The sequence below is a fragment of the Odontesthes bonariensis genome, chromosome 24 (genome assembly GCF_027942865.1).
Source record: "Odontesthes bonariensis isolate fOdoBon6 chromosome 24, fOdoBon6.hap1, whole genome shotgun sequence".
NCBI lineage: Eukaryota > Metazoa > Chordata > Actinopteri > Atheriniformes > Atherinopsidae > Odontesthes > Odontesthes bonariensis.
The window spans coordinates 28224926-28252437 of NC_134529.1; the positions used below are offsets into that span (position 1 = coordinate 28224926).

At 42.0% G+C, this 27512-nt stretch overlaps 1 protein-coding gene across 4 annotated transcripts in view; it reads right to left on the reverse strand.

The window, feature by feature from the left end:
- Positions 1 to 27512, reverse strand: part of epha7 (eph receptor A7) — a 147504-nt gene that overhangs the window by 67305 nt on the left and 52687 nt on the right. For 2 of the 4 annotated variants that reach the window (XM_075459699.1, XM_075459698.1), the window contains exons 6-9: positions 8719 to 8843; positions 7401 to 7569; positions 4335 to 4443; positions 1175 to 1230 (exon numbers count right to left, since the gene is read on the reverse strand). In XM_075459699.1, coding sequence (XP_075315814.1) covers positions 1175 to 1230; positions 4335 to 4443; positions 7401 to 7569; positions 8719 to 8843 — 459 coding nt within the window. Of the gene's footprint in view, positions 1 to 1174; positions 1231 to 4298; positions 4444 to 7400; positions 7570 to 8718; positions 8844 to 27512 lie in introns of all 4 variants that reach the window. The other 2 variants (XM_075459697.1, XM_075459696.1) reach the window with 1 other exon arrangement.

Consider the following 27512-nt stretch of genomic DNA (forward strand, 5'->3'; position numbering starts at 1 on the left):
TCAGAGATAAGGTATGAGGCTGTGATTTTACATAGTGCACCAAATTAACCATAAATTACAATATTATGCATAATTAATAAAAACGAACCACTCATGGGGAACACTGATAACAATAAAACTCCACCGACCACAAAATCTAATGAGATAGTGCAGTTATAACACACTTTTAAAGTGGGCCAAAGCTACCCAGCAGAGCACTGGCGCTTCCAGTTGTCTGTATGGAAAAGGCACTCTGGACAAGCCACCTGCGTAAATAAAGCAAATTCATTGTGCTCTGGCAAGAGGGTGTCGGCAGCTGAGATTTCCCTCCACTTGCTCCTGTAATTGCTTCTTCCATCCACGATGTCAGCGCATCTGATAGGAGATGTTTTATCGGGACTTCCTCGCTTTTACATGGTGGACAAATTGGGTCTACATGTTGGACTTGCACACCAGCTTCTGTTGCCCTGACAGCCTCTTCTCATTCGATACCGCATGCCAGATTCTTCCACTTAGCCCCACACTGGTCTTGTTTGTATTTTCTGCCTTTTTTTTTTTGTTTTTTTTGCAGCAGGTGTGACTGTGAACTACTGAGGTGCATCTGTCAGGCACTTAGTAGAATCCAACCTGGGCTCGCTGGCACTGCCTCTGCTCTATCCACGCGCTTTGTGACACCCCTGACCCTTTGTTTCCAAATCAGCAGTTGCCTACAGTGTGGATCATTATGGCTCCGTTTGGGGGAAACTGTGTGCAACTGTTTCTCCAGGGGCATCATTAGGGGTGTTGCATCAGTTAAGAAGGGAAAAAGTACTGATGGAAGCAGATACAGCAGCAAAGTGAGTGCAGACAGGAAACTGCTTCTCACAGAAACTGACTGAAAGATGATGTTTGAACGATATGCCCTTTATATCCTGGGTCAACCATTCGCCTCCCTCCCTGGCAGCTGTCACACGTATGGCTTTGTCGTGTCTTAACTTCTTCATTTGCACAGACAGAGTCGAGCCAAGGAGCACAAGTTCCCTTTAACAGATATTGACGGTGCCTCAAATCAAACAAAGCAGGATTACAGTCATGCCAGTGAGTGCTAATGAATGTTCCCTTCCCTTTTGAGCTGAGATGTCTCTGTCAGTCTCTGCATCTGTATTTACCGTACATGCATGTGTTTGTGTTTGTGCTGATGAATGCAGGTACTCACACTGGAAGTAGAGCTCCTCGTCTCCCTCCTGATCGGCTTTGCTGTACCCACAGTGCCTGCATGGGGACAGACAAAGACAGTGGCAGAATCAACTGATTATGCTGCGGATATATAAATGCCCCAAATTGCAAGAATTTTAATGCAGCAACTTAATGCAGTGCAAAGACAAATCCTTTGAGAAACCCAGCTGAGCAGCAGGAGCTGAAAAGCCAACAGCCTAGAGCTAGGAAAACAGCTCTGGTATCATCACACAAATCAAAAAATGCATACACTGTTCAATGTGACTGTTCTCTTCGGTCTTTAGCACAAACTGAAAAAAGCAAAAAATCCATGGTATAGGGAGGGGAGGGATGTCATGAGTGATGGATATGTCTTTACTTTTCCCATACATGTGTAATGTGTAGGGATGGGAATCGAGAACCGGTTCCCAGTGTTTCAATTCCTTGGAATCGTTTGGCGATTTTGCAAACGATTCCCTTATCGATTCCAGTGGGCGCGAATGACGTCACCACGCAACGTTGCGTGGCGAGTCCAGTGCAGCCAGCAGCCAACAGTAAACATGGCGCCCAAGCGGTACAAACGCTTGAAAGTTTGATTACACATCCCTAAAAAAGACGACAACAGGGCAACTTGCAAAGTGAATATTTCACCAAAAGGAGGAAATACTACCAACATGCAATAACTATGAATGAATGTCGCGTTTTCGATCTGCTCCGGACTAACGTTGGTGAATCTGAACCCAGCAGCAGCAACGTTAGCAACGTTAGCATTTCCTCGGCTAACACTGCAGGTAACTAACTAACTAACAAACACTGCCTATCATGTTAGCGCCATTTGCCTCATTGTAAAACCTGCTGTTAGTAACGGTTAAAGTGATACTCCGGAGTAGATTCAACCTGGGGTCATTTGAACCGTGATATCCAGCCAAGTAGCCCACCCGCAGTTTTTCCGATATTGGCTGAACATCAGCTGAGTTACTGAGTTATCCCGAATAGCTTCGTACAAGGGTTAATGGATCCTGGTCCGTATCTCCAAAATTACCACACTAAAATCACATGCCATGACACCAAACTTCTACAGTAGTACAAATATGGTCTGTACTCACCAAACGATGCATTTGGAAGTTTGAAAATAGTCCAGGAGTTTATTATTATCAACACAAGCCTGATAGCTTCTCTGCAGCTAAAGCTGCGTCGACGTCACTTCAGGGAGCTGGGAGCTTCAAAGTAAGATGAGGGTTGATCTACTACTGTAGACAACAAAGCAAGGCTGCTCAATTTCTCCATTGATAAAATAATTTCACAACTCTACAACATAAAAATTCATAAAAAAACATGTAGAATATAGCATATACTTTGTTGTCTACAGTAGTAGATCAACCCTCATCTTACTTTGAAGCTCCCAGCTCCCTGAAGTGACGTCGACGCAGCTTTAGCTGCAGAGAAGCTATCAGGCTTGTGTTGATAATAATTAACTCCTGGACTATTTTCAAACTTCCAAATGCATCGCTTTGTGAGTACAGACCATATTTGTACTACTGTAGAAGTTTGGTGTCATGGCATGTGATTTTAGTGTGGTAATTTTGGAGATACGGACCAGGATCCATTAACCCTTGTACGAAGCTATTCGGGATAACTAAGTAACTCAGCTGATGTTCAGCCAATATCGAAAAAACTGTGGGTGGGCTACTTGGCTGGATGTCACGGTTCAAATGACCCCAGGTTGAATCTACTCCGGAGTATCACTTTAAGGTTAAATGAATGCCTTCTCAGGCATTACATTTAGATGAAATCATGAGAGACAGAGCCTGACTGGCTCAGAGCCAGAGGCTGGTGGTACTACCCCCAGTTCACCTCTACCTCCAGCTTCTCCTTTCACCAGAGCAGGGAAGAGTTAAATTACCCAGGCCATGATAGACCAATGTGGACCTCACCGTTGTTGGGTTTGTAAGGTCATGACTCGTGTTACTTCTAAACTAAACAAAGTTGATGCTAATCGACCGGTTTGTTGTCCTTTTTCTCCAAATGAGAATCGATAAGGGAACCGATAAAGAACCGAATCGTTAAGCAGAATCGAAAATGGAATTGGAATCGTAAAAATCTTATCAATTCCCATCCCTAGTAATGTGTCTTTAATCTTTGTATTTCTTACAATTCTAAAGTATTTCAAAGTGAGAATGAAAAAGTGGACGATGAGTTCAAATGTTTGGTCAGACTACAACTGGAGTGTGAAACTCAGAAATGCCCTCGGATGACACGCTGCGGTCGTTGGAATGTTTCAGACAGGTTTGGGTGAAAACTAAAAATGTACCTGTTCTTTTTAAGAACCATGTTGATGGGACAATCTGACACCAAATATATCAATGAGAAAATGTTTTTCACAGGTTTGCATAAATGTTATGGATAAAGGAGCATAAAGCGTCTCACACTTTGCATAAGAAAGCCAAACGCACAAGCTTTACAGTAAATTACTGAGTTCAACGTGACTTTTCATGCAGCGCAATGCAATCTAAGTTCAATTAGAAAACCTAGAATGATCTAAGGTTACAAAGAATCTCTTCACACACTGCACATTATTTTATTTAGGGAAATGTGCAATAATTTAATCTGAATAATTGGCACGATGCCAACAGAAATCGTAACACACCATAGAGTCAGTGAGTTATTTGTGGGCAACACATGAGTCCAATTTATTTATATGACGTTAAAGCTAAATAAGCAATAATTCTGGATTTACTGAAAACACTGCCATCGTGATGAATTCCTCATGACAAGCGAGTTCAGCAGGCAGGAAGCGTGAGAGCCGATGGTGGTAATGACAAGGGACTGAGTGTTTGGTGTTTATGGGGAAAAAATCAGCACCATACTTCATTCTGCCCTCTTGATCTCACACACAGGAATGCAGCATCCAAGCTTTCTCGCTGTGGAATACTTGTTTCATAATGCTTCTGCAAAAATAGCTTCAAAAATGTTGTCGGGGGGCTCGTGATGTGGGGGGAACAAAATGGTGTATCACAAGCCATTAGCACAGCATGCCACAAGATGATGGGTGCACGTGTGTGACAACTCCACAGACACGGAGGCCTGTGAGTGACAGAAAGGCTAATTGACAAGCGCAGACTCACAGGAGCGGAGAGTCAATGGGGCCCGCGAGAGCGTACCTTCTCCCGATGATGAAGCCAAACACCATGAACACCAGGATGATGGTCCCCGCCACGGCCACCACCGCTATGATGATGACGGGGTTCTGCTCGCTGGAGACAATCGCAGCTGATGAAAGAGACACACGGAGAAACACGGAGAAAGAAACACTCAGTGTGAACTTATCAACATCAGAAGCTACAATCTGCAGGACACAAAGTAATTAAGTCCCAATGAGCGGCACGGAGTTTGATAACTTCCCCCCCACCTCCACCTGCCTCCCTTTCAAAGAGTGGGGGAGGGGCGCTTCTATTTTTGAGCTGTCCTCATACACGCGGCTCTACTGTTTCAGAAAGTGGGCTTAATAGTCCCACACGACAGCCACGATGTCCTTCATCTCAAACAAAGACACATTCAGGCTGAATCGTTTCTCCTCTCAGAGCTCTCGCTGCACTCAGACGGTTTGCACCGATAAACTGCATCACCATCTACAACACCTCCCCTCTGGCTGGAAAAGGACTTCAAGCTCAATAGGCTTGAAGTCTCTCCTAAAACAATAAAAAAAAAACAAAAAAAACTCTTCATACTGTAGATTTGTATATAGCTAATGTTTATTCACTATTTTCATTTTATTTTATTCTATTTGCTTGTTTTTACTTTAATTGTTTACATATATTTTTACTGTACGCTGCTGCAACACAATAATTTCCCAAATTGGGATGAATAAAGTATCTATCTATCTATCTATCTATCTATCTATCTATCTATCTATCTATCTATCTATCTATCTATCTATCTATCTACTGATTGCTCTGAAGAACAGTTTGCCACAGCTTGGTGCACAGTAAACGCACGCGGTGTACGGGGGGAATATCCATGCATTTCAAATCAAGTGTATCTGCGTTGTATAAATAGTGCTAAAAAAAGTAAGAGGCTGAATAAACGCTCGTATTCTATTAGTTGTCACCGAGTTGAGCTTTATTCCACCAATCATGTGTTTTAGGCAGAAGAAGGAGCACTTGACTATCACATTATCCATCTGCAGGTTTCCTTCTTGAGGCTGTCGCAGAGGAGGCTGGTGGCGCTCTGTGCTGGCCAAGGACACTTTGACTAGACTGCGACTGCTTGTAACCTTGTTACAGGACACTCTGCATGTGGTATGAGTAATTATGTGCCCTTTTATGCAGAAACCCTGGAAATGAGGTGTGCATGGGAGGTCTAAACAGAAGAGACGTACATATATAGGTGACTTAAGTTAGGTTAAACTCTTAAATGAATTAAACATAATTTCTGGTGCAACCTTCTAACAAAGTTTGTTTTACATATTTTTATTATCTGAAGTCATTAAAAAGTGTCATTTTTTTTATTGTTTTAGCTGGCAGTTTGTGAAAAATGCTGTGGCAGGATCAGAGAAGACTTCTGGCTGCTCTTTGGAAATGCTCCTTTGCATTTACGAATCCAGATAATCTACCAACTACTCTTGTTGGGATATAAATGGTAAATAGCCCAATAAGATTACTTTTGTTTTCGAAAATTTAAAAGTTCATATCGAGATTTGAAATGCCTATTAGTCAGGTTCACTGTACTTTCAAATGTACTTTTGTTGGAATTTTTTGGGGATTTTTTGACCTATAAATTTTTGGATTCTGCAGACCTTGGGGATTCCAAAAACCAATGTTGTCACTTGAACAGACACCTGTATGGCGGCCATTTTGGAATTTCAAAACGGGGGCCATAAAATACAGAATTTCAGCTACCTTAGCCTCTAAACAACCTAAAAACTCAATTTAACATGCCAATCCTATGTTTTCTTGGTCAAGGAATCCAATGGTGACTTCAAAATTTTGCTCAGAATCGTGCTGTGGCGCCCCCAAGGGGTGGGAAAGAAAAGGAAATTGTTACTCTAATCCCCCTTAATGACTCCATGTCAGAAGTCCGGGAACAAAATACTTAAAATTTCTGCATATGATTATATAAACAATGACAAAGGTAAATTAAAACTATAATCTGTACATAAATGTGATATATATTTATTTCACCATAGGCTGGTAACAGTCGGGACTCAATATACAATTCTTTATAAGGGGGCTGAGGGGCTAACCCAGTATATGCTCATGTATAGAATAAACGTGAGAAATTGGGATTCTCGGCATGGGCATTTTGCACAATCGTCCCTCACCAAACTTCAATAACACACTGTGAGACTCAGGGCAGAGCTAATGTAACTGATGAGATTTAAATCGCTTTATCCTCATGACACTACAGTAGCTTGTCCTTGTGCTTAGTGATTTTTCCCATAGCATGTTGTCAGCATAAAGTCAAAGCAATTTGTGTTTCATTTGCTTCAAAGCAAATAATTTCCCTGGACAATTACCGCAGCAGAGGGAAACATTAACAGCTTTTGCATATATAGTTGAGTTAGAAATGTGAAGTTCCAGACTGATGTGCTGATGTAACACCTGACCTCCATCAGCTGTCATTTAAATGTACCTTTCATTCTTGCAGAATTAGGCTAATGGGCTAAATTATTTTCAGTCAGTTTATACTGAGACTGAACTGCCACAACATCAGTGAAGTAGACGGGTGGACTGAGAATATGTCCAGATGATTTTTAATTGAAGAGACACGTGTTTCCCTGTCAATCTAAACCACATGAATGATCCTAAAGCTGTGACCAAACCTGATTTCATCCATTTTAATTTTAGCTTTTAGAAATAGTCTCTTTCTTTGCTCTGTTGTTTTCTGTTGCACTTTATAAATCTCATATGTATATATTGGACTGCAAGTGAAAATACAAGTCAGATGTACACTGCACCAGATTGCATCATTTGAAAATCTGATGCTATTTGACCAGCCTGATGAGAACAGAGCCATATAAATGCAAAGTTGTGTCGAAATGAGAAGCAGCTTAAGAACAATGTGCTGGGAAATGTTTCCAGCTGAGGTGAACGCAGTTTAAGTTTGAGTTCTACAAAGCAAGTCTTTAAAACTGCAAAGCGTCAGAATCAGAATAGAAAGTAAAACTAACAGGAAAGTTTTACACTGATGTGGTAAAAACTGATGAAAAAATCATGGACAGGCCCTACCTGTGGCCTCCTCCTTGGTAGTTATCTCCAGCCTGGGGCCGTAGGTGCCGTATCCTGCTGCTGTAAACGCCCTGATCTGGAACACGTAGGCTGTGCTCGGCTTCAGGTTGTTCACCGTGGCAGAAGTGGATTTGGACCTCACTGTGGAGTAGATCCGGTCCTTCTGCTCCTGCGCATGGAGGAGTAAACCTTTTTGGTTAAAATAGGTACATCTAACTGCAGTAAGTCATGATTATAAAAGTCTTTGCTTTTAATACTGCGGCTATCAATCACAGGGATGAAAGCACTAAACAAGTGATAATACTGTAAATAGCTATGTTTACAGAGGAAACCCAACTGTAATCATCCTCTGCCACAGATCAAATAAATACATCTGAACATATCTGCTCAATCAGGAAATGCATTTGGATACATCAGCTGCATGCATTATGTACTTTACTGTTGCTCTCTACATGTTCAGCTCTGGAAAAGCTCAAATGGAATTCCAGGGTCTGTCAGGGGTCACAGTTGGTCAGGGTGCAGTCCCAGTACGTGACACAGGAGACTGACTTGTGGCCAGTAGGGCCGACATCAGAGCGCTGCTACCACGCCGTTGGTTTGCCGGGTTAAATTCGCTGCATTAAACCTGGCGGTAAAAAGCTGATGTGTTCAGACTGGAAACACGGGGAAGCAGTGGTATGATCCATGTGGAAGGGGAAGGGAGAGCAACAGATTGCTAATTCTGGCAGTGCAGCAGCCTAGGACTGTGTATGCGCTAACATGTGCTAACATGTGCATGTGGGTGGTTGAGGAGGACTACAGCCTGATTCAAATGGTATGAGCATCTCATTCATTATTTCAATTATCAGACAAAAAAGGTACTTGCAGAACCTTGTGAATTCCACTAACTACGGAGCCCCTAAAGGGATATGGAGGGTTTTTTTTTTTTCCCACGTCAGTGAACCAGAAGTAAAACAGACACAGCGATGGAGGAGCCTACCCATCATCCGTGGGAGAAGTTTATTGATTTCTATTTTAGTATTGGCCTAACATATAAAAACATCAAATCCATTCTTGCACGTAGACATGGCTTTGACATAAGTGAGAGACATCTGAAATCGCTGTGTCTGTTTTACTTCCGGTTCACTGACGTGGGAAAAATACTTTTTGCGAGATTTGCAAAAAAAAAAATCCCTCCATATCCCTTTAGGGGCTCCGTAACTAACAATAGCAAGCAGACAGAATACAGAAAATTAGCAGTTGACAAAAGTGGATGTGAAGCTGAGACGTGAAGGGGGAGGAGCTCCAGAAAGTGTTGCACAGATCTACTCTGACTCACTTTTTCATAGTATTTGATCTCATACTCCGTGATGACGCCATTGGGTTGCTGGGGTTGTTGCCAGGAGAGCTGGACGCTGCGCTGCTGCACTTTTTCCTTGATGACCTCGCTGACCTGGGACGGAGCTGTTTGGAGAGGAACATGTCCACGAGTGGACCGCACACACCATTAAGGCAAGACATCATTTAGTTGCACACGCACTCCTCCGCCAACACTCAGCTGCCCTCTTAAGCTGATGAATATTCACTGGCCCCACTCTAAATGTTGACACCTCGTGATCGAAATTTCAGCTCCTGAGCAAACAGCAAAGCTGGCGTGGAAAAGTGCAATATGTAAATAATGAATGACGATTCATTTCAATGCATTCAAACACTTCCAGTGTTACTGGCAGGCGATTACTCTCCCTGATGACAAAGCTACTCGGAAAGCCTCTCAGAGGGAGAAGGGTGTACCTGCAACCTTCTGACACCAGCCTTATGCACACCAATTATCTCTGGCTCTTTGCGAGACTCATTTTAAGTGTGTGGCTGTCTGGATTGAGTACAACGACATTTAGATGTGCTGAGCAGTCCAGCCTTGCACATAGTTCTATTTTTCAGTTTAAATGGGGGAACTTAGCTTGGAGCTGTTGCCAACACTTCTGCTCCACAATGCCTCTCTGCTATAACTATCCCTGTGACTACAATAGTATCAACTGCTATAACTGCTCCTGCAACACACCTGCTACCATTGCTGTACTGATGCTGTTTCCTCTGCACTCTGTCCTGCACGACTGCTGCTCTGAGCACACTAAAGTTTTGAGTGACAAACATTTTGTGTTCACAATTTTTTTTCTTTATTCTTTCATTTTGTGCAATTACTTTTTTCTTTCAGATTTTAACCTTGCAGATATGCAACAAGCTTTTTATTTATTTACATTATATTTTTATTTACACACATTATTTACATTCATGTGTAATATTTTTTTACATTACATTTTATGTGCCGACAGTTGTCACAGCAATCATTTTCTTGGCTCAGTGAGTTACACTCTTCTTTGCGGTGGTCTGTTCTAGTTGGTTCTGGTCTCGTTTGGTCTGCTTTGTCCACCTTTCACAGCGGTAATGGGAGGTCAGGTCTCCAAATCGTATTATTATGATAATTTTTTTGCATTTTTTTATTAGCTTCATGTGCACATTTTTTATTTACATTACATTATTTAAATTCATGTGTACGTTTTTATTTACATTACATTACATTTTTTGCATTTTATATGTGCTTCACTTTTTCACAACAAAGATCTGTGAAATCCGTTTGATTTGATGTTGAATGGAAAGTTTATGATGGTTGCGTTCCGCACTTTGTATTAAGAATGTTCAATAAAGGTCTATTATATACATTTTATTGTGGTAGCAGCAGTTACTGGTGAACTTTCACTATTCCTTTTTTGCCAAATGATCTGCAGAGAATGACTTAGTTTTGTGAACAAAATGAATCAGGAAAGCCCACAGCTGCAAATATGCAACATTGCCTAAAATTATCAAAAATAGCCCAATTCCAAAAATTCCAAAAATATTGGTTTATTCCCACCCAAAAAGATGCAAGAAGAGCCAAAATGATGTTTTTCAATGATTATTCATATGCTTGGGTGCTACAAGGTTAAGTTGATCGATTCTAAGTTTTGTTTTAGAAAAAGATTGTAACATCCCAAATGGTAACATATTTTTTTCACTTCTTAAAAAAAGGCATTTGAGCCTTTAAGAGATTTTCCTCTGCAACTCATATTTACAACTGGTTCTGCAGCTGTATTTTCTGGCACTGGTATATATCCTATTACCTCGAGAGTGCATTATCCTCATCATCGTCATCTTGATTGTAATCACCATTTGACAGCATTTTTCTTCAAGATCCAAGTGAGGCAAAGACGACAGGCTTTCTGAATTATAAAACCTCATTCCGATGAGACGGTGCTTTAAAAAATATGCTTACTGCAAATCTGCACTTTAAGCAGCCACAAAATCCTCTCTGTAAACATACTGTGAAATCTTGATGACTCACACTGCTCTCGGGGCAGAACGTATTAATTAAGACATCTTAGCGAGTTTGAAAAGTCATCCTGTGGGAATGACTCGTACTCTGAGGTAAAGCCACTTGACAGACACTATGCTTTGATTTGTTTCCCGGGTCTTTGAAAGATCACTTAAGAGATTTTCAAATAAAAAGAAAGCTTATGACTGAAGAATTTATACCAAAGAAGACATTGATTCCTAAATAGCACAGTGCTGACATAAATACAGAGGACCATCTCATTACATATGGCTTCCTTACTGTCTGCTAATGATACAAAAGCTGAAAATTGTCCAGTGGTAACCTTGGGTTAAGTGGTAAAGATATCCTATCTGTTTATTTACTTTTTCATATGAACAACTTCCAACTGGAGAGAAAGCCTTTTTTGGACGGGCAGAGCTGTGCCGTGCTCAGTGACCCAGTGGGAGTGGACCTCTGGAGCCCCAACACAGCCTGACCCGGGATTGTTTTAAGATGACCTGCCGCTAATGACTCCGGCCGGATTAAGGCCTCATTAGGACTCATCTGCATTCCTGACAGTAATGGTTATGACAGCGGACACCCAAGACCTTGCAAAAACATTGCTGTTGTGACATGTCCCCTCATAAACCACCCAATCTCAAGAACAATGTATCCTTTCTCAGTGCAGGCGGCCGGTCAAAGGGATGATTGAGTTTTCTCTCCCGAGTCACAACAAGCAGTTAGTGCAGCTTAACTTCATCCAATTTGGCTGCTTTCACTGCCCCCAGTGACAAAGTGTCCTTGAAATATGGAATTTTCCCCATCTTAAATCTGCTTTTGGCCTAAATAATGCTTCTCATCTGTGTTTCCTTCTAGAATACCAGAACTTTTTCCTCCCTGCATGTCCATGGAAAGTAACTACTGTAAAAGGTACCATATTTATATGGAATTTGATCAACTGGAACAGCAGATGAAATAAACAATGATTGAACAGGGTTTCTTGATGATACAATCCGGATATCTGCTTTTAAAAAGGAGAAATGAAGATCTGAATTCACATAACAGCATTGCTCACTCCAACTTTAAATCCAAAAGTTTCCATGAAACTTTGTATATTGATCTTATTTGTAAAGCACTTTGAGCTACATTTTGTGTATGAAAGGTGCTATATAAATAAATAAATTATTATTAAATTATTATGAAGTAACTCAGAAGTATTATCATGTAAACTTGAAGGACCACGTTTCAAACTCTTAAACCCAGAATTAGTCAAGGGCCTCAAATATTTTAGAAATCCTCATTATCATTCAATATGGGAAAAAGCCACAATAATCTGGACCCCACACTTGCAGTGATTCAACTTGACTAATTTCAGATTTTGAACTTAGGGACCAGATTTGTAAATCTTAATATATTGTAATATGCTGGGACAAGCTCTAAAACACTGGATTATATACTATATTTTGATATAACTCAGTAGAGTGTGACTTACACTGCTGATCCCTGGCTTGATTCTGGGATAACATTTATTTGATGTGCTAACTTTCACCTTGTGAGATATGCTCCAAAATGCTGGAGCTTGGAGGTGTTTCGAGTCAGATCAGTGTCTTAAAGTTACTGGCCTTGGGAACACATTAGATGACCAATTACTTTCTTCACTGAGCTTGCGTAAACAAAAAAATATATTGTTCTTGCTGAGAGTAAGAGCCATTCTTTATTCCAGAACCCATTTCCGTGACTGAATCTATCCTTGGTGCAGCAGTGATGCTGCCTGAGCCACAGAGGGAGTGTGTGGCACCATTAAAGCTTTCTCCCATCAGAAGTGACCCCTGAAGCCCGCGGTTATAGCAGCAGTGACTCAGCCAAGTCCCACCTCCTCCTTCAGCCCTGCGCTGGTGACAGAGTGATCTCCGCTGCGTTTCCATAGGGATCATCAGATCAGTGAACAGTATTAGCAGACACGCTGTTCCACAGGCGAAAAGGCGAGATGATTTTCAGAATGGAACGGCAGTCATTATCAATTTCTCACGGCTGTAAATGAAGACCAGAGTTGAGCCTTAATTCTATTGAAAAAGAAAAGGTTCCATGGACTGGCTCTGACTCCCCTGTGAATCGCTCAGGCAACGCTGTGTGACAGCCAGTAATGACTGACTTGATATCATAGAGACCGGAACAACTCAGCCACTCTAAGCTTACCTGCAGGGCTTTAGCACAGTGTAAAATGGTCTAATTGTTATGCTGGCCGTAAAAAGACTGTTTGGGAAGGCATTTAAGCATTCATTTTGCAATATTATAATATGTCTCAGTGACCCCCGAACACCTTCTACCGTAAAGCTAACTGATCCAGAAGCACCGTGCTCTGCATTTCAATATCGTGTGAATATATTACAGGGAGCTATTTTAATATTCTCCTCTTTCACTCAGCCGGCTGATTTCAACTCCGAGGCAAAGAGCAGAACGGAGGTAGTTCATTACATAAGTGTCTTTTTCTGCCTCCGTTCCCGCTTCATGAACTGTACAGTGGTATAAACTTATGTATTAATTACTGCTGTGTTCAAAATGTGCTCGCATATCTTAATGCCTCCGGCACCATCTGTTTAAGTGCACTGGATTGCTGGAGTTTAACAATGTTTTATGGGTTTTTTCCCCCACATTTTTAATTTCAACAGGCGAGCTCTTCCGGAGAGCGATCCGAAACTAAATCCTTTGTGTTAAAAGCCAGTGCATACATAAATGTAGAGCACATCTATTCCATGATATCTAAAATCACGACTTTTTTAGCTGACTCTGCTCGACATCTTATTGAGTATTTCACAATCTGACACCTTCTGATGCATTTACTGTACGAGTCTCTTCATTATTATTGCTGCCGAGCTGTTTATTGTTCGGGGGAGTCGGAGCACTCGGCTGAGCCTTTTTAAAGCGTCACCACCAGCAGCCTGTGAAAGAAAAGAGCTGTCATTGTGGTCCCCGGCTGGACTGACACTAACAAAGTATGACAAAATCAAGATTACTTCGACTTCATTCTGTGGCTTCAATAAGAGTGACTACTATTAAATGTTGGCAGCTCAGGAGAGAGGAACATTTAAGGAGTGATCTTTGTACAATGCCTGCGAAACGTTCATTGCTTTCTCTTGACAAAATCAATTCTCCTTAAAGAACTCTGAAATCAAGTGCACTTTTGGTAGTTTATACTGACTCTCAGGGGACACACAAAAAGAAAGAGCACCAAAGAAGCAGAGGCTGAGATCATGATGAAACTCAGTAGTGGTCTTAGTTCGACCAGATATTTAAGACTAAAAGCCGAGAGGCCTTTTTGGGCTCACGTACACCAAAATGGCAAAAAGAACCAGTGGCAACAAGAAGCCTCGTGCTGAGTCTCCTTGCATCATCAGCGTCTGGGTGTACATAATATCACTTGAACTCGCCATGAAGACGACTCCCAGCTGCCATCAGGGCACACAGCCGAAGTGCTCTAGCATGGTTGCCGCGTCGGCTAGCGCGAGCGGTGTTGATGACGTCACGATTTCGTGCCGGCTATATGTGGTGGAGCGAGTCGATGTGCCAGTAGTTGCATTTTTCTCCGTCCCAGAGGTGTCGCTGCCACGTGAAGGTTACCGCTAACTACTCTACAACGAAAGTCGAGAAGAAAACAATGCCACTGTAGCACTGTCATCAATGATACTGCTGCAGTATCTGGAAGATGAAATGCTTAGAACCTAGTGTATTGTGTTACCCTTTGTTTGTTTGTTTGGAAATAGTGTGCTTCAATGGACACACTTGGGAATTATCGTTACCTTTCAGGATGCAACAATAATAATAATAATAATAGATCGGTTTTATATAGCGCTAATACTCAACGACGCTTCCACTGAATACCAGTGAATGAAACAACAGCAAATTCCTAACGACATCATTTATTTACAAATAATTGCACAAAGTATTTTACATGACACAACTGTCAACCGTGAGCCTGTTTTCCAGTTGGTCCATCCGGTTTGTTGTTCTCAGCGCGCACTAATGGCGCTTTTCCACTAGCTCGCCACGGCTTGGTTTGGTTGTGTTTCCATTACAAACGAGTATACTTCGTGCCTCCTGGACGTGGGTGGGGTCGTCGTAACACGGCTACGCGTGTTGCTGCTCACCCTATGGCTTTTTGTCGCACAGAAGGCAAGAGAAGACTCTGGCCGCCAGACAAAACAGTATTGAAAAGTACCGGAGAGTTTTCTTACGAGCTTCAAAAAGATGCAATTGGAAGTAAGCTAACGGTTGCTAACGCTAGCTTTTATTATCCGCGTTATGACGCTTCCAGTGATGACACTCATCGCCCAATCAGTGGAAGGCAGTCGGCCGACGTCACGTTTTAGTAACGCTTCGGCCCGCTTGGAACCAGGGCTGAGGTGGTACAGAAAATCGTCCCGGTTGCAGGTACGGCGTGCTAGTGGAAACACGCAACAGCGCGGCGAGCCGAAGCGAGCTAGTGGAAAAGCGCCATAAGTTACAAATTTCGACTGGTGCACGACAACGCGCCGCCTTTTCATGGCGCACGCCAGGCCTGAAACGTCATTTTGACGTCACGTGCCGCCAGCGCCGTGAGCGACGCGTCAACTGTAAATCCAGCTTTAGCCTGCAAAAGAAGTCCTTACTTGCGAGGACAGAAAGGAGTAGTGGAATGCAGGGAAAGTAGGAGACCATGTAGATAAAAAAACTTAAACATAGGTGGGCAAACTCAGTAAGTCAGCAGCGGTGTTGATCCGTGCAACCAGAACCAGCCTTTTAGACATCCTGAGAAACTTGAGACATCCTGGCATTTAGGCCTTTGAATAGGACAAGCAAAAGATTTCTAGAGCCTCTATTTCCCATAATGCAACCAAGACCATATTTTTAATACGTGATAGATGTCATGTTAGTAACCCATACCTTGTGATTAAAAGCTGCAGTCTCCAAAGACTAGCTGCGACTATCTAAATGACTTCATAGAACCATTTTTCCACACTGGAAAAGTCTTGACAGAGCCCCTGCAGAGCCAGACTTCTCTGTGTTCTAATACTGAAATACTGCTTTTAAGGCAAAGCCATGCCTCCTTGTTGAGTTTAGCTCATGGCTAAATTATGAACACTTGAGTTGAAAAGAAGGACCTTTTGGATGAGCTGAAATTGCACATGATGCAGGATCCAGCGCACAGTTTCAGTTATCCTCTCCTGGTGGGAGGACAGTTGTTCGAATTTTGAGATTTTCAGAAATTTGACAAAATTCCATGCAGTGTGGGTGTTGACCTGTCTGTTGTGTGGTCCTTGTGAAGAGAGAATATATGTGTTTGGATGTCATCCACCCTCAACTGCTCCCCACTTGTCTGGCTGTGGAGCTGGCCAGGCTGAAACTGCCTTGTAGCTTAGCTCTAACAGCCATTCATCCTCCCAGCGGGAAACACGCTTTGGGCATACTGAATTCCTTTACACAGAGCATGCTCAGTCAGTCACAGAGCAAAGGATAGAGGATGATAATAGACTCCAGCTCTGACGGATGTGAAGGGAATGTTCAAATATGTCGTTGAAACTGTTTTGCTCTTGTGAAGTTAGTAGCTGGGTTTCAGCTCACGAGTGAAGTAAATCTGAGGCAATCTTTTGAAAGGCCACAAAAAAAATTAAGACACTAAAACACTGACGTGAACAAACAGGCCTACATAATGTTGCCAGTTGGTGGCAATATAGGCAATGTTGGTGGTTATAGAAGCTGTTAAGAAAGTGGTAACAAAAAAAAAACAAATAAAAAAATAACAACTGCTGTGAACAACAGGAAAATGGAGAGTTCTTCCTCAGGAGCTGCTAAAAATCTCTGATATCTCAGATATTACATCATATCTGGGAAGTCATGTCAGTGTGCCAGCATCAAGTCCTTAAAACAGGCAAATAACAAAAGGGAAGCTGCAAAGGTAAATAAAGTTGCAGCGTGTTCACCTATCAATGACTAATTTCATTTTCAATTTCTGGAGCATTTTTCAAGCCCAGTGATTCCTATTCAGGCAGAGGAGTGTAAAATACCCTTGAACCAAGCACATTTGAAAATAGAGTTTTAAAGAGCCAGACAAAGGAGAGAGTACTCGCTGCATAACAATGTCAGGCGTAGCGGGGACACCTTTGGTGACCATGCAGGGAGGTCAAAGGAGACTCTGTTTGAAAGCAATTAGCTAGGCCTGATTCGAAGGAGGCCCAGGCCGGCTCTTTCATGTTCTATAGGACTGACGGCTCCAGAGGTGATGGCATGATTTTTAATACATGTCTGATGCCTTCACCGCTGACAACTCAACACAGCCGTCATATTCCTCCCTTCATCATTTCCCTTTTCAAGGACTCGACACGTCAGTTCTGTGGATCAACAGAGAGGCACCGAATACAATTCTTTGTTTCTCAGAGTTTTATGTCAGTTTAAAATGGAACGCTGAAGTCTGACGCAGATATCGGAATGTGTTCGGCCCAGAAAGCGAGTGGCTTAGATGCCACCAAGCACTTCTCCGCCTAATAGAATCTGTCCATGAATTCTCTCCATGCTCAAACAGGTAAATGTTTTTTTGGTGTCGCTGAGTGCATCACCCACCACCTAACAGCTTAAGTACAGCCTTTTGCGCTACTGCAAAACCAAGAATCAAAATAACAGAGAAAGGTCAGTGGGGGAAATTGCATTCATGCTACAATGACATGCACAAAAGGCCCACTGTGCATGATTGCCCCTTCAATGCCTCCTGACAAGGAGTTCATTTTAACCCTTGGTGGTATCTCCAAACTGCTCACTTCCTCATAATATCAAAAATGCCATTCAGTGGAGTAACAGATGCAGAAATCATTGGTCAGCTGTGTTATACAATGGTTAACCCAGCAGGAACACCACTTATTGAAGAAGCATCCAAGTGTCCAGATTAGGGAGCCTGACTGGCAGCCTATCATCCCCAGCTCTTAGCGCACTCTTTCATTCCTTCAAGACAGCCAGATTTGGATGTGCGAGAGCCATATTTATTTTCCTAGAGTCATTTTGAAACTTCTGTACCACAAGATAAACTTACATAATCATATACCTGTAAGGGTGAAACGGTGACCCTGTTCACACTGGGCACTAAAATGCATTATGCATGGATGGGACTGCACACACTGACAGGATACACAAAGCTGGGCTTTTTTTTCTTTCGCAATAACACAAGAACAGTTTAAAGTGATTCTTTTTAAAGTATTGATAGCATAGTATCAGACTGAGCCCAACTGAGATCAGTTATTTGTGGCAATGAAATAACCAAATTTGAAAAAAAAAAGAAAAAAAAGGGGAATAACACAGTATCTCACCACGTGACACTTGACTTTTTTTTTTAAAAAGCGCAAATGTACTTTTCTGGTTTTCTGCTTCTATCATTTAGTACAAAATGTAAACAGTGAAACAAATATGATCAAAATGAATCAGTTGAAGATATATATCCATAATACCAGGTGTGACTCACATCCTCACCAACACTCTGAGAGGTTTTAGAGATATGACACGGTCAAGCACAAGAGGAAAAGCTCAGTCAGTGTGGGAATAAAAACTCTGATTTTGCTCTGTTTTCCATCTGAATCCATTTAATCGGAGTAATTCCCCAGGAACTGCCGGGCTGCATGATGTACAGCCTGATATCTTTATTGTTAATTGCTGAATCCCTGAGATCTGCAGAATTCATTGCCCAGACAGCCTGATGAAGTCATAAAAGTATCCCATGCTTCTCTAAATCCTTCTTCCCGGGGAGCTGCGTTATTATGATGCCATCTAACTGAAGCTCAGTCCATGGACTGTCAGAGAGAATATCCTGTGATACAAACAGGCCAGATGAGACATGAAAGCCCTGTTACTTGTTAGAATGGACACGGCTGGCTTTCCTTCTCTGCTGCCTCACTGACCTTTCTGCTACAAGCAGCTGCAAGGCATGCCTCCTTAAATTCACGAGCAGGCGAAGCACAGACATGCGTTTGCATACTCAGTGGCTTTATCGTTTATTTGAATAAAACAAAGATTGTGGCGCGAAAAGACACAGAAGCGATTACAGAAAGAGCAAACACATCCTGGATATTTACAGGAGCTGCTAAGCAGTCAAAAGGCCTTGCACCCCTTTGCTTTCCTTAAATGTCAAAGCACAGCCTAAGGGCCCCGCGCTCCAATCTGAAACCCTGATTGGACATCAGCGCTCCACAGGGATTGATAAGTGAGATAATTTCCCAAAATGCACAGTGTTGCAGAATGATGGAGCATACGTGGAGGCAGCTGCTCCGAACACTGCTCTCATTCCCTTATCATCAGTGAATAAATCTAATGTTTGGCATCCAGCACAAGACATTTTCAAATTTCACCCACCACATATGATTGCTGAGGGCTGGCATCATAAACATCCATTTATTATAGGAATACATCTGTCATCCAGAAGATGATCATATTAATCAGAGCTCATGTGCTCTTTAATCACAGCCTTGGACAGGTTCCATCCCAGGGAAATCACATCCAGGGCCCCCCCTGTCGCCTCTGTAATTTTGCATGGAGCTGTGGAGTCCAACACAGCTGATTGCCAGCAGATCTAGGCCATGCCTGCAGTTCACTGAGACACCATACAGTTAAATCAAATCAGAGTCCAATACAAACCAGAGAAATACTGAAAACGAACCTGCTGATATTAGTGTGGACAGTTGTGGAAGGTGCAGAGTGCACTCCACTGGTGCTGCCGAGCAGTTCAGGCCTCCTCTGCCGGGTGAGGTGACGATAAACTCATTTCAAGTTTGCTTATTTCAGCAATGTGCTGCTGTGTGGATATTTCATTTCACAAGAAGACAGAAAACAATCTATTGCACATTAAGTGGGAGAAAGTTAATAAACTATATAATTTTTGGACGACGATATTTCAAACGTTATCTGAAGCTTTTAACAGAGATATCCAACCCAGTGCTGAAATGGCTGTATTTAGAGTCCCAGGGGAGGGTATACCAATGACAAATCAAATTAAAAATGTGCTTGCTTTTTCAACTCTCCTTGCCCGTATTTCCTACTTGAGTGGAAATCAGCACATCCACCCAAAGCCTCCTTGGTTGAAAGACCTGATTCTATTCCTTAAGTTAGAAAAGATAAAATATTGCATTCGAAGATCGACCCAAAAATTCCATGAAACTTGGGCCCCACTTTTATCTTATTTTGAGAAGCTTGAAGCCCTCCCGCATGATTGAAAAGTAAACGGGAATGAAGACTCAGAGACCTCAGAAGACCTGTGTAGTGACAATCAAAGAAAGCAAATAGCCTGCTGGTACTGTCCTGAATATGCACTTTTTCTTTATTATTTTAATCTAGTATATTTTATATTTTCATGTCTGAAACTTTTTTCTAGTGTAACATAAAGGTAGTACTTTTCACTCACTATGTTTATTTTTGTTATTCAGCTTTCTTTTTTTTTTTGGATAGGCAGCATGGTGGGGTGGGGGGAAGAAAATAAGAAATATATGTATGTTGAATAACTTTGATCAATGTCATTCTCTCAAATAAAAAAAATAAAAAAAATTAAAAAAAAGTGGGAGAAAGTTGCAAGAGTGCAAATGCACCCGGTAGTAAGGGATCACCTTCATCTTTGAAAAGTAATAATAGATTAGTTGGAGAGACAATAACAACAACAACAACTAAATCAGGCAGTTGTTGGCCTCACCCACTCCACTCATGCCGTGCAGTCAAGCTCGGTTTAACCACAAAGACAATTCACAAAATTAATGGAAATCCCAGATTTCCTAAAGGTATCAAAAGTCTGAATGTGTGATGGGAGTGGTTCAAAGAAGAGACACAAAAGCTGACAGAGCGAGGAGCCTCCCAGGATAAGAGTGCAGAAATAAGAAGCGATAAACTGGTTTGCTGCTACGGTTCTGTGCACAGGTCTTCAGCCATCCCCTCACTTCTTTCAGTTTAGCTTTCAAGAAGTCCGACTTTCTTGTAATCTCTTAAAGTGGTCTTGAATATTACTTCTTCAGGCTTTTTGGTGGGCTGATTTTCACTCATTTTCAGTCGTTATATGCACTTAAGGTTACTCAAGCAGGCCACAAGAGAAAAATAGGGCGCCTTATGTCCTCATATACTTTGTTGCCCGTGGACCTTTAATCTCCAAAGCTTTACCCAGTAGCACTCAATTCTGCCTGAGGAGACAGAAGTTAGTTGGTTAAGTTCCATTCTTGTCAGTATGTAAATAAATAAGTTAAGTGAAAACAACAACATGGAACTATAGAACTCATTTGACACTCCGCTCAGTTTGTGTCAAGCGAGTGCATCTCCAGGAAACCAAGTGGCGGCTGGGTAAATGCACCGGGTGATAAGGGAAAAGAGCGGAGAGCCCAGCCGACTCTGTAATCATGGGCCCTGCCTGATGCTGGCAGCTGTGCTGATGATGAGTAACCCCCCTGGGCCAGACACTTCAGACAGGCCTCCAGCCAGACAGCATGCAGGAAAAATAATAATAATAACCATTGCACAAAAGCCTCCTTACTTGCTGAATGAAGTTTTAGGGACTGGCTTTTCTGTGTCTGTCATCAGTAGTGAGCTCTGCCATCACTCAACTGTCTGCTATGAGCTCACTTGATGTCTTCTTTATACTCAGACAAAAAGCAAATGACAGGATGTTGGAGTAACCAGACGGCAGCACTTGAATGTTTTTTACGACTGGGTGTGCCCATTCACATTTGCTTAAAACACGCTGCCAGCATATTTGTCCTGGAGGAAGAGTTTGCAAAGGTGACAGCTCATGTGCATCCCTGTGTAAAAGACCCGATCCTTTAAATAACTCAACTCCAGAGCAGAAGCCTTTTATTTTTTACGTTTTGTTAAATATGGACGCAGCCAACAGATTATGATTAATGACTACTAAGCAAAGAAAGACAAGTGGTGACTGTGCGAATATTGTGGAATTTAAGAAAATATACATTTCATGCGTTGGAAACAATTTCAGAGTTGGTTTATCACGACTAACTGTGCATAACAATCTGTTAGGATCAAATTCATAACTATGATTTATTATCAAGTGTCATGTAAACGCTGTTTGTGGCACTAAAAAGCTGCCGAGTTTAACTAGAGCTGATTATTCCCAGACTCTGTAAAGCACAGGCCGCCCTCGACCCCTCCAAACTGTTTTCAATCGAAACTGTGCTGAGTGATCAGCTGCTGGTGGAGACAAAGCCGGCACTCAGGTTGCTCGGCTCGACTCAGCACACATCAGCCCTCTGTTCCACTCTCTCAGCCCAACAAAGGCGAGTCAACCCTTGTTCTGGGCAACTGCTCGTGGCCTCCACAGGCCCAAGGATAGAGTTCGGTACGTTGATCAAGTGCGTATTAAAATGTACAATATGAGTAGTCTTGCAGCCTCGTTTCAAAGGGACAGTTTTCCTCTTTTGACATGAAGCTGTATGACATCCCATATTAGCAACATCATTTATGAACATTGACTTACCCCCCGCTGCGTCCTGTGAGCCGAGTTCCAGGCGAGTTTTGGCACTAACGAAGGTAGTCCGGCTAGTTGGCTGGGGCTAAACAAATAAAGCGTCTTGCTTCTCAAAACAATATGCGTTCAAAAGAGTAAGTCGGTCTGCACAGTTTACATTGAACGCATTGATATCAAGGGAGGCAAAAATAGCGCCAAGCGATGTGAGGTCTGACTTTTTCCTGGAGAACCAATTTGTGATGCAAATGTATTACTCTTTTGAACGCATATTGTTTTGAGAAGCAAGACGCTTTATTTTTGTGGCCCCAGCCAACTAGCCGGACTACCTTCATCAGCACCAAAACGAGGCTGGAACTCTGCTCACAGGACGCAGCAGGGGGTAAGAAGATGTTCATAAATGATATTGCTAATATCGGATGTCATACAGCTTCATGTCAAAAGAGGCGAACTATCCCTTTAAAGAGGGAACAGGCGAGAAGTTTAAGTTTTTTTTCATGTTTGGACTATGCACACATAATGAAGGAAGTTCCAGAGTAATTTTTCCTCATCAGAATTATCTGTTGTGAAACATTTAAATGTAATTCCTGAAGCATTTGTTTTGGTGTCACATACACACCGTCAGGCTGCATGATTTGATTTATCACTTTAGCTTTCCTCACAATGACTCAGCACAGAGTGAAGTGATAAATCATCAAAACATTTTGGGATTGTCTCACAGTATAAATTGCCATCTTGCCCATTCGGTGTGGAACAAGCACCTTAATGAGTACAGCCTAATACACAGGCATATCATTAGTGTTGTGTTTCTGAGCGTCAGTGGGAGTTTCATCAATGGTTTACTATTCACAGAAAAAACTAAAAAAAGGTTTCACTGTTAAAGGGATAGTTCGCCTCTTTTGACATGAAGCTGTATGACATCCCATATTAGCAATATCGTTTATCAAATTTGACTTACCCCCTGCTGCGTCCTGTGAGCAGAGTTCCAGCCTCGAAGGTAGTCCGGCTAGTTGGCTGGGGTTTAAAAAATAAAGCGTTTTGCTTCTCAAAACAATATGCATTCAAAAGAGTAATACATTTACATCACAAAATCGTTATCCAGGAAAAAGTCAGACCTCACAATCGCTTGGCCCTATTTTCTCTCCCGTCGTATCACTGCCTGCTGCCGCCTGCCGACAGCCGCGCCTGTTACGGTGTTTGCTGCTCGGAAGCAGGGGACTGCTCAGTCTGCACGGTCTACACAGCACGCAGTGATACGAAGGGAGAGAAAATAGGGTCAAGCGATTGTGAGGTCTGACTTTTTCCTGGATAACGATTTTGTGATGTAAATGTATTACTCTGTTGAACGCATATTGTTTTGAGAAGCAAAACGCTTTATTTTTTAAACCCCAGCCAACTAGCCGGACTACCTTCGTCAACGCCAAAACTAGGCTGGAACTCGGCTCACATGACACAGCAGGGGGTAAGCCAAATTTAATCAATGATATTGTCATACAGCCTCATGTCAAAAGAGGCGAACTATCCCTTTAAAGCTCCTCATGTGATTGATGAACTGATAGAGGTGACATGGGCTCAGGCAAGAATCCTTCACAAGAGTAGTTCAGCCTGAGTCTTGACTTGGCTTTGGCCACTTGAGTTTTCATCGCTGTAGCTTTTTCCATCTGTGCACAAACGTCATGGCCGATAAGTTCACGCTGGCTCTCAGAGGACTGCCACAAGTCTGGGAAATCGAACTGAGAAAAACTAAACATCACAAAAATTCATATTTAATTTCATACAATATATTCAGTGAGCTTTAAAGCTTATGTCCAAATAATAAAAAATCTTTGTAAAACCGTTTAATTAAACAGAGCTACCTCCAGCTTTCTTTTTTTCTTTTAATTATTGTCTGCAACATTATTAGTAAATTAAATTATAGGTTGTGTGATGAGAACAAAGCAACATTCTTCCACAGCCTGAGCCCTGGCTCACTAATATTATATTGGTGTCGCTGGTGCAAGCTAATTAGCTTTGAACACTCCTTATTTGTACTCTCCCCTTCAAGCAGAGCACCCCCTGTTTTGTTGCCAACTATCTATTGAATTAGATAAAGACGTTTCTGTTCTTTGGGTGCTTACAGAAATTCTGTTTACAATATTCAGCGTGATGTGTTAGTGAGGGTAATAAAAATAACAGGTCCTCTAATGAGATGTCATGGATTCTCAGTGAAGATGGAGAGAGAAAATGGTGATGGGGAGAAGGTCTCTGCCCTAAGCTGAGCAGCATAATACATCCAGTCCTCTCAAGGTCGCACCTTGCGGCACAAAGCAATCCATCAAAGTAGTTTTTTTAACAGCTCTTTTAGGTACATAGTGTTTTCTCAATTTGACAGTTTTATGGTTTTGTGGTGGGCTTATGGAAAGCTGCTGTAATGACAGAAGCAGCAACGGTCACATGTGGGCTGAGGAAATGGCTCCCTGTAATTGTGTTGGAAATACTGTAGCTCCTTGAAGTTGGGAAACTGATCAAAGTTTGGAGATTGGCCAGCGAAAAAGGGAAGAAAAAAAAAAGGAATCTGTTCTTGACAGTTCTTTTCTTTTGCTTGGGCTCATATTTCTATTTTTTTTTTTATGAATATCACTGCCATTTGTCACATAGGGACAATTCAAAAAGCTGGCCCTGACTTTCCTTTGTCAATCTGACTGAATTGCCTTAATCCTTCTCTATTAAACTCAAGAACAGTTGTTGGGGCCATTCATATCCCTCCGGGCAGCTGCTCAGCGCTGCAGCCCGGCAGAGCTGTGTGGATTCGGACAGCAGGGGGTGGGAGGTGGGCTGTTTGGGATGCAGATTTCCTAAAAGAAGAGGACCACCAGCAGAGTGGAGCACAAACACAAACACTCCAACTCAGACAGGCAGTGGAGTTACATGACTGAGTTATTAAGTTCATGTATACACCTCAGTTTGACTAAAAATTGGACCGGATCGGGTTAAGCCTGCTTTACAGTCGTCCGGGAAAGGCTACGGAGAGACACGGAGAGCCCTCTCCGTCGTCAGAAACCCTCCCGGAGACGCTCTCCGCCGCTTGCATGCGTCGGCCAACATTCCTATCTATCTATCCGTCAAGGAGACGGAGACTTGCGGAGACCACAAGGGTTGTGATTGGTCGGCTAACAACATCATTTCCTGAATCACTTTTCCGGTTTAGCGCCTTCCTCTCAGAACAACAACACCGCCATTTTTGAAAGAGTTTACTGTGTGCCGGTCAACATTTGGTCAAAATTATTTGCATTTCCATATCAACAAGCTCCAACTCCAACAACAGTCTTTCTCTCTCGGTCGCCATCGTTCACTGTGAGGAGTGGAACGGAGCCGGAATCAATCAACCACTTTCACCATAGAGAACGATGGAGAATGCTCCGTTGGGCATCGAGTTTGTGCAACAAGCAGCTCATCACAGACCCAATGTAGAGGGACGTAGCTTCATCTTGCTCTGCGTTCTCCATCTTTCTCCAATGCCTGAGTTTGTTGTTGTTGTTGGTGGTGAAGAGGTCAACAGGAAGTGGCTCTATTAGCAACAGCTGGAATGGGTACAGCGCCACCTATCATACCGGGGTATGGCACGCTTTGTGCCAATGATTCCATTCATTCACCGCCATATATCCAAGGAAAATTACTCTTGCTCAAATAAGGAGCATAACCCAACTATAGTTATAATCGAATTAGTCTCATCATGTAGACCCACTGACTGTGCTGCTTGTCAGTATGTAAGGCAGATTTAGGCCATGTGGAATCAGTCATATATCATCAGTGATGTGACAGAAGAAGATTCTGGATTTTCTTCAGAATACTGCACAGGGGCCAACAGCAACTCAGTCTGCATTCATAAAATCATGAAACAACTGAATTACACTATTGTAAATTCGAACTGGGTATCAAAACTCAGTGTTGCTGTGGTTCAGACTGGAATGTGTCAGGAATTAGTCAATCAGTCTGTGGTCAGGTTCAAAAGCTTGAGTCCTCCCTTTGAGAAAATAGCTCACGAATTCCACTTTTAGTTTCGACAGGCTCAGTATATTTCATGACAAAAACAAAAGAATTTCTTTCTTCTCGCGGGGGCGGTTGTTGAACTTTAGGAAGCTAATTAAAAATATGCAAGTCAGCCAACATGTTAAAAGCTGCTCGTCAAGAAACCCACATGCTTGCTGAAAAGTTAGTTGTATCCTCTCTTTTGGACTTCAAAACCTGCTGTTTCTTAAGTTTCAAAATGTTAATGTTAATGATATAGTTTCAAAATGTTTTCTTGTGAATATCTTACAAGTTTTCCCTGCATTTCTTCCACTGCTGAAAGAGAATCCATTCCCATTTAAATGAACCAATTATCTTCAAGTGTGATTACATCTTGTGATAAATTTTTATAGAAAAGGTTTCTATGTCAATGATGTGGACATAGAACCCCGCACACACACACACACAGCTAAAATATTAAAAGCTGGCACAACATATCATTATCTGACACTAAAATGACTAATTGTATGTTTATATGAGTCACGAGTCAATTGTATGTATTAATTAGTCCATATTCACTATGGACCTAGGAACCTTTATATAAATAAATATGCAAAAAAAAAGGGTGAATAAAAAAACATTGTTTTTTCACTGTTATATTACTGTGTTGTTGTTATCTTATTATTGACCATTATGCCTGGTGTCGCAAATTTGCAACATACCAAAATTTCTATTTATTTTTTGTGCAAAAGTGAAATTAATAATCTCAGCATTATTTACCATCTACTTAAAGGCTAAAACATACAGAAAACATTTTTTTTTATATACAGCTATATAAATTCAGGCGTTAAGGGGTTAACCTTGTTGATCAGTTTATTCCCCAATTTAAAGGAAACACTGAGCAAACCTCATCAGGCCAACAAGAAAAACGATGAGTTTTGAAAGGGTAAGGGTAAGTCAATAATTTGAAAGTTTTAATGCCACAAAATCTGAGTTAATGGTTGTGATTATACAAAGAAAAGCTCCCTCACAGGTTCTCTCTACAGACTAGAAGGATAACAGTACCAGGAGACATTGGGCCAAAGCAGCTTAACACTGTGTACCACAGCCAGTGACAGTGGACTGACAGATGAAGCTCCATATCCTGATTAAGCTTGGCAAGATGTCACATCATTGTCAGCTTTTGTGTATTGGCTGCAGGATTTACCATTACTGTAATTGGTGATTTCTGTCTGATAGGCTACAAGGGACATCAGGCTTAAGACTTAGTGGGGGGGGGGCTGGTCGACAGTTTACTTTTCAAGATGTTGAGCTTCCCATAGACGCTGTCCCAATT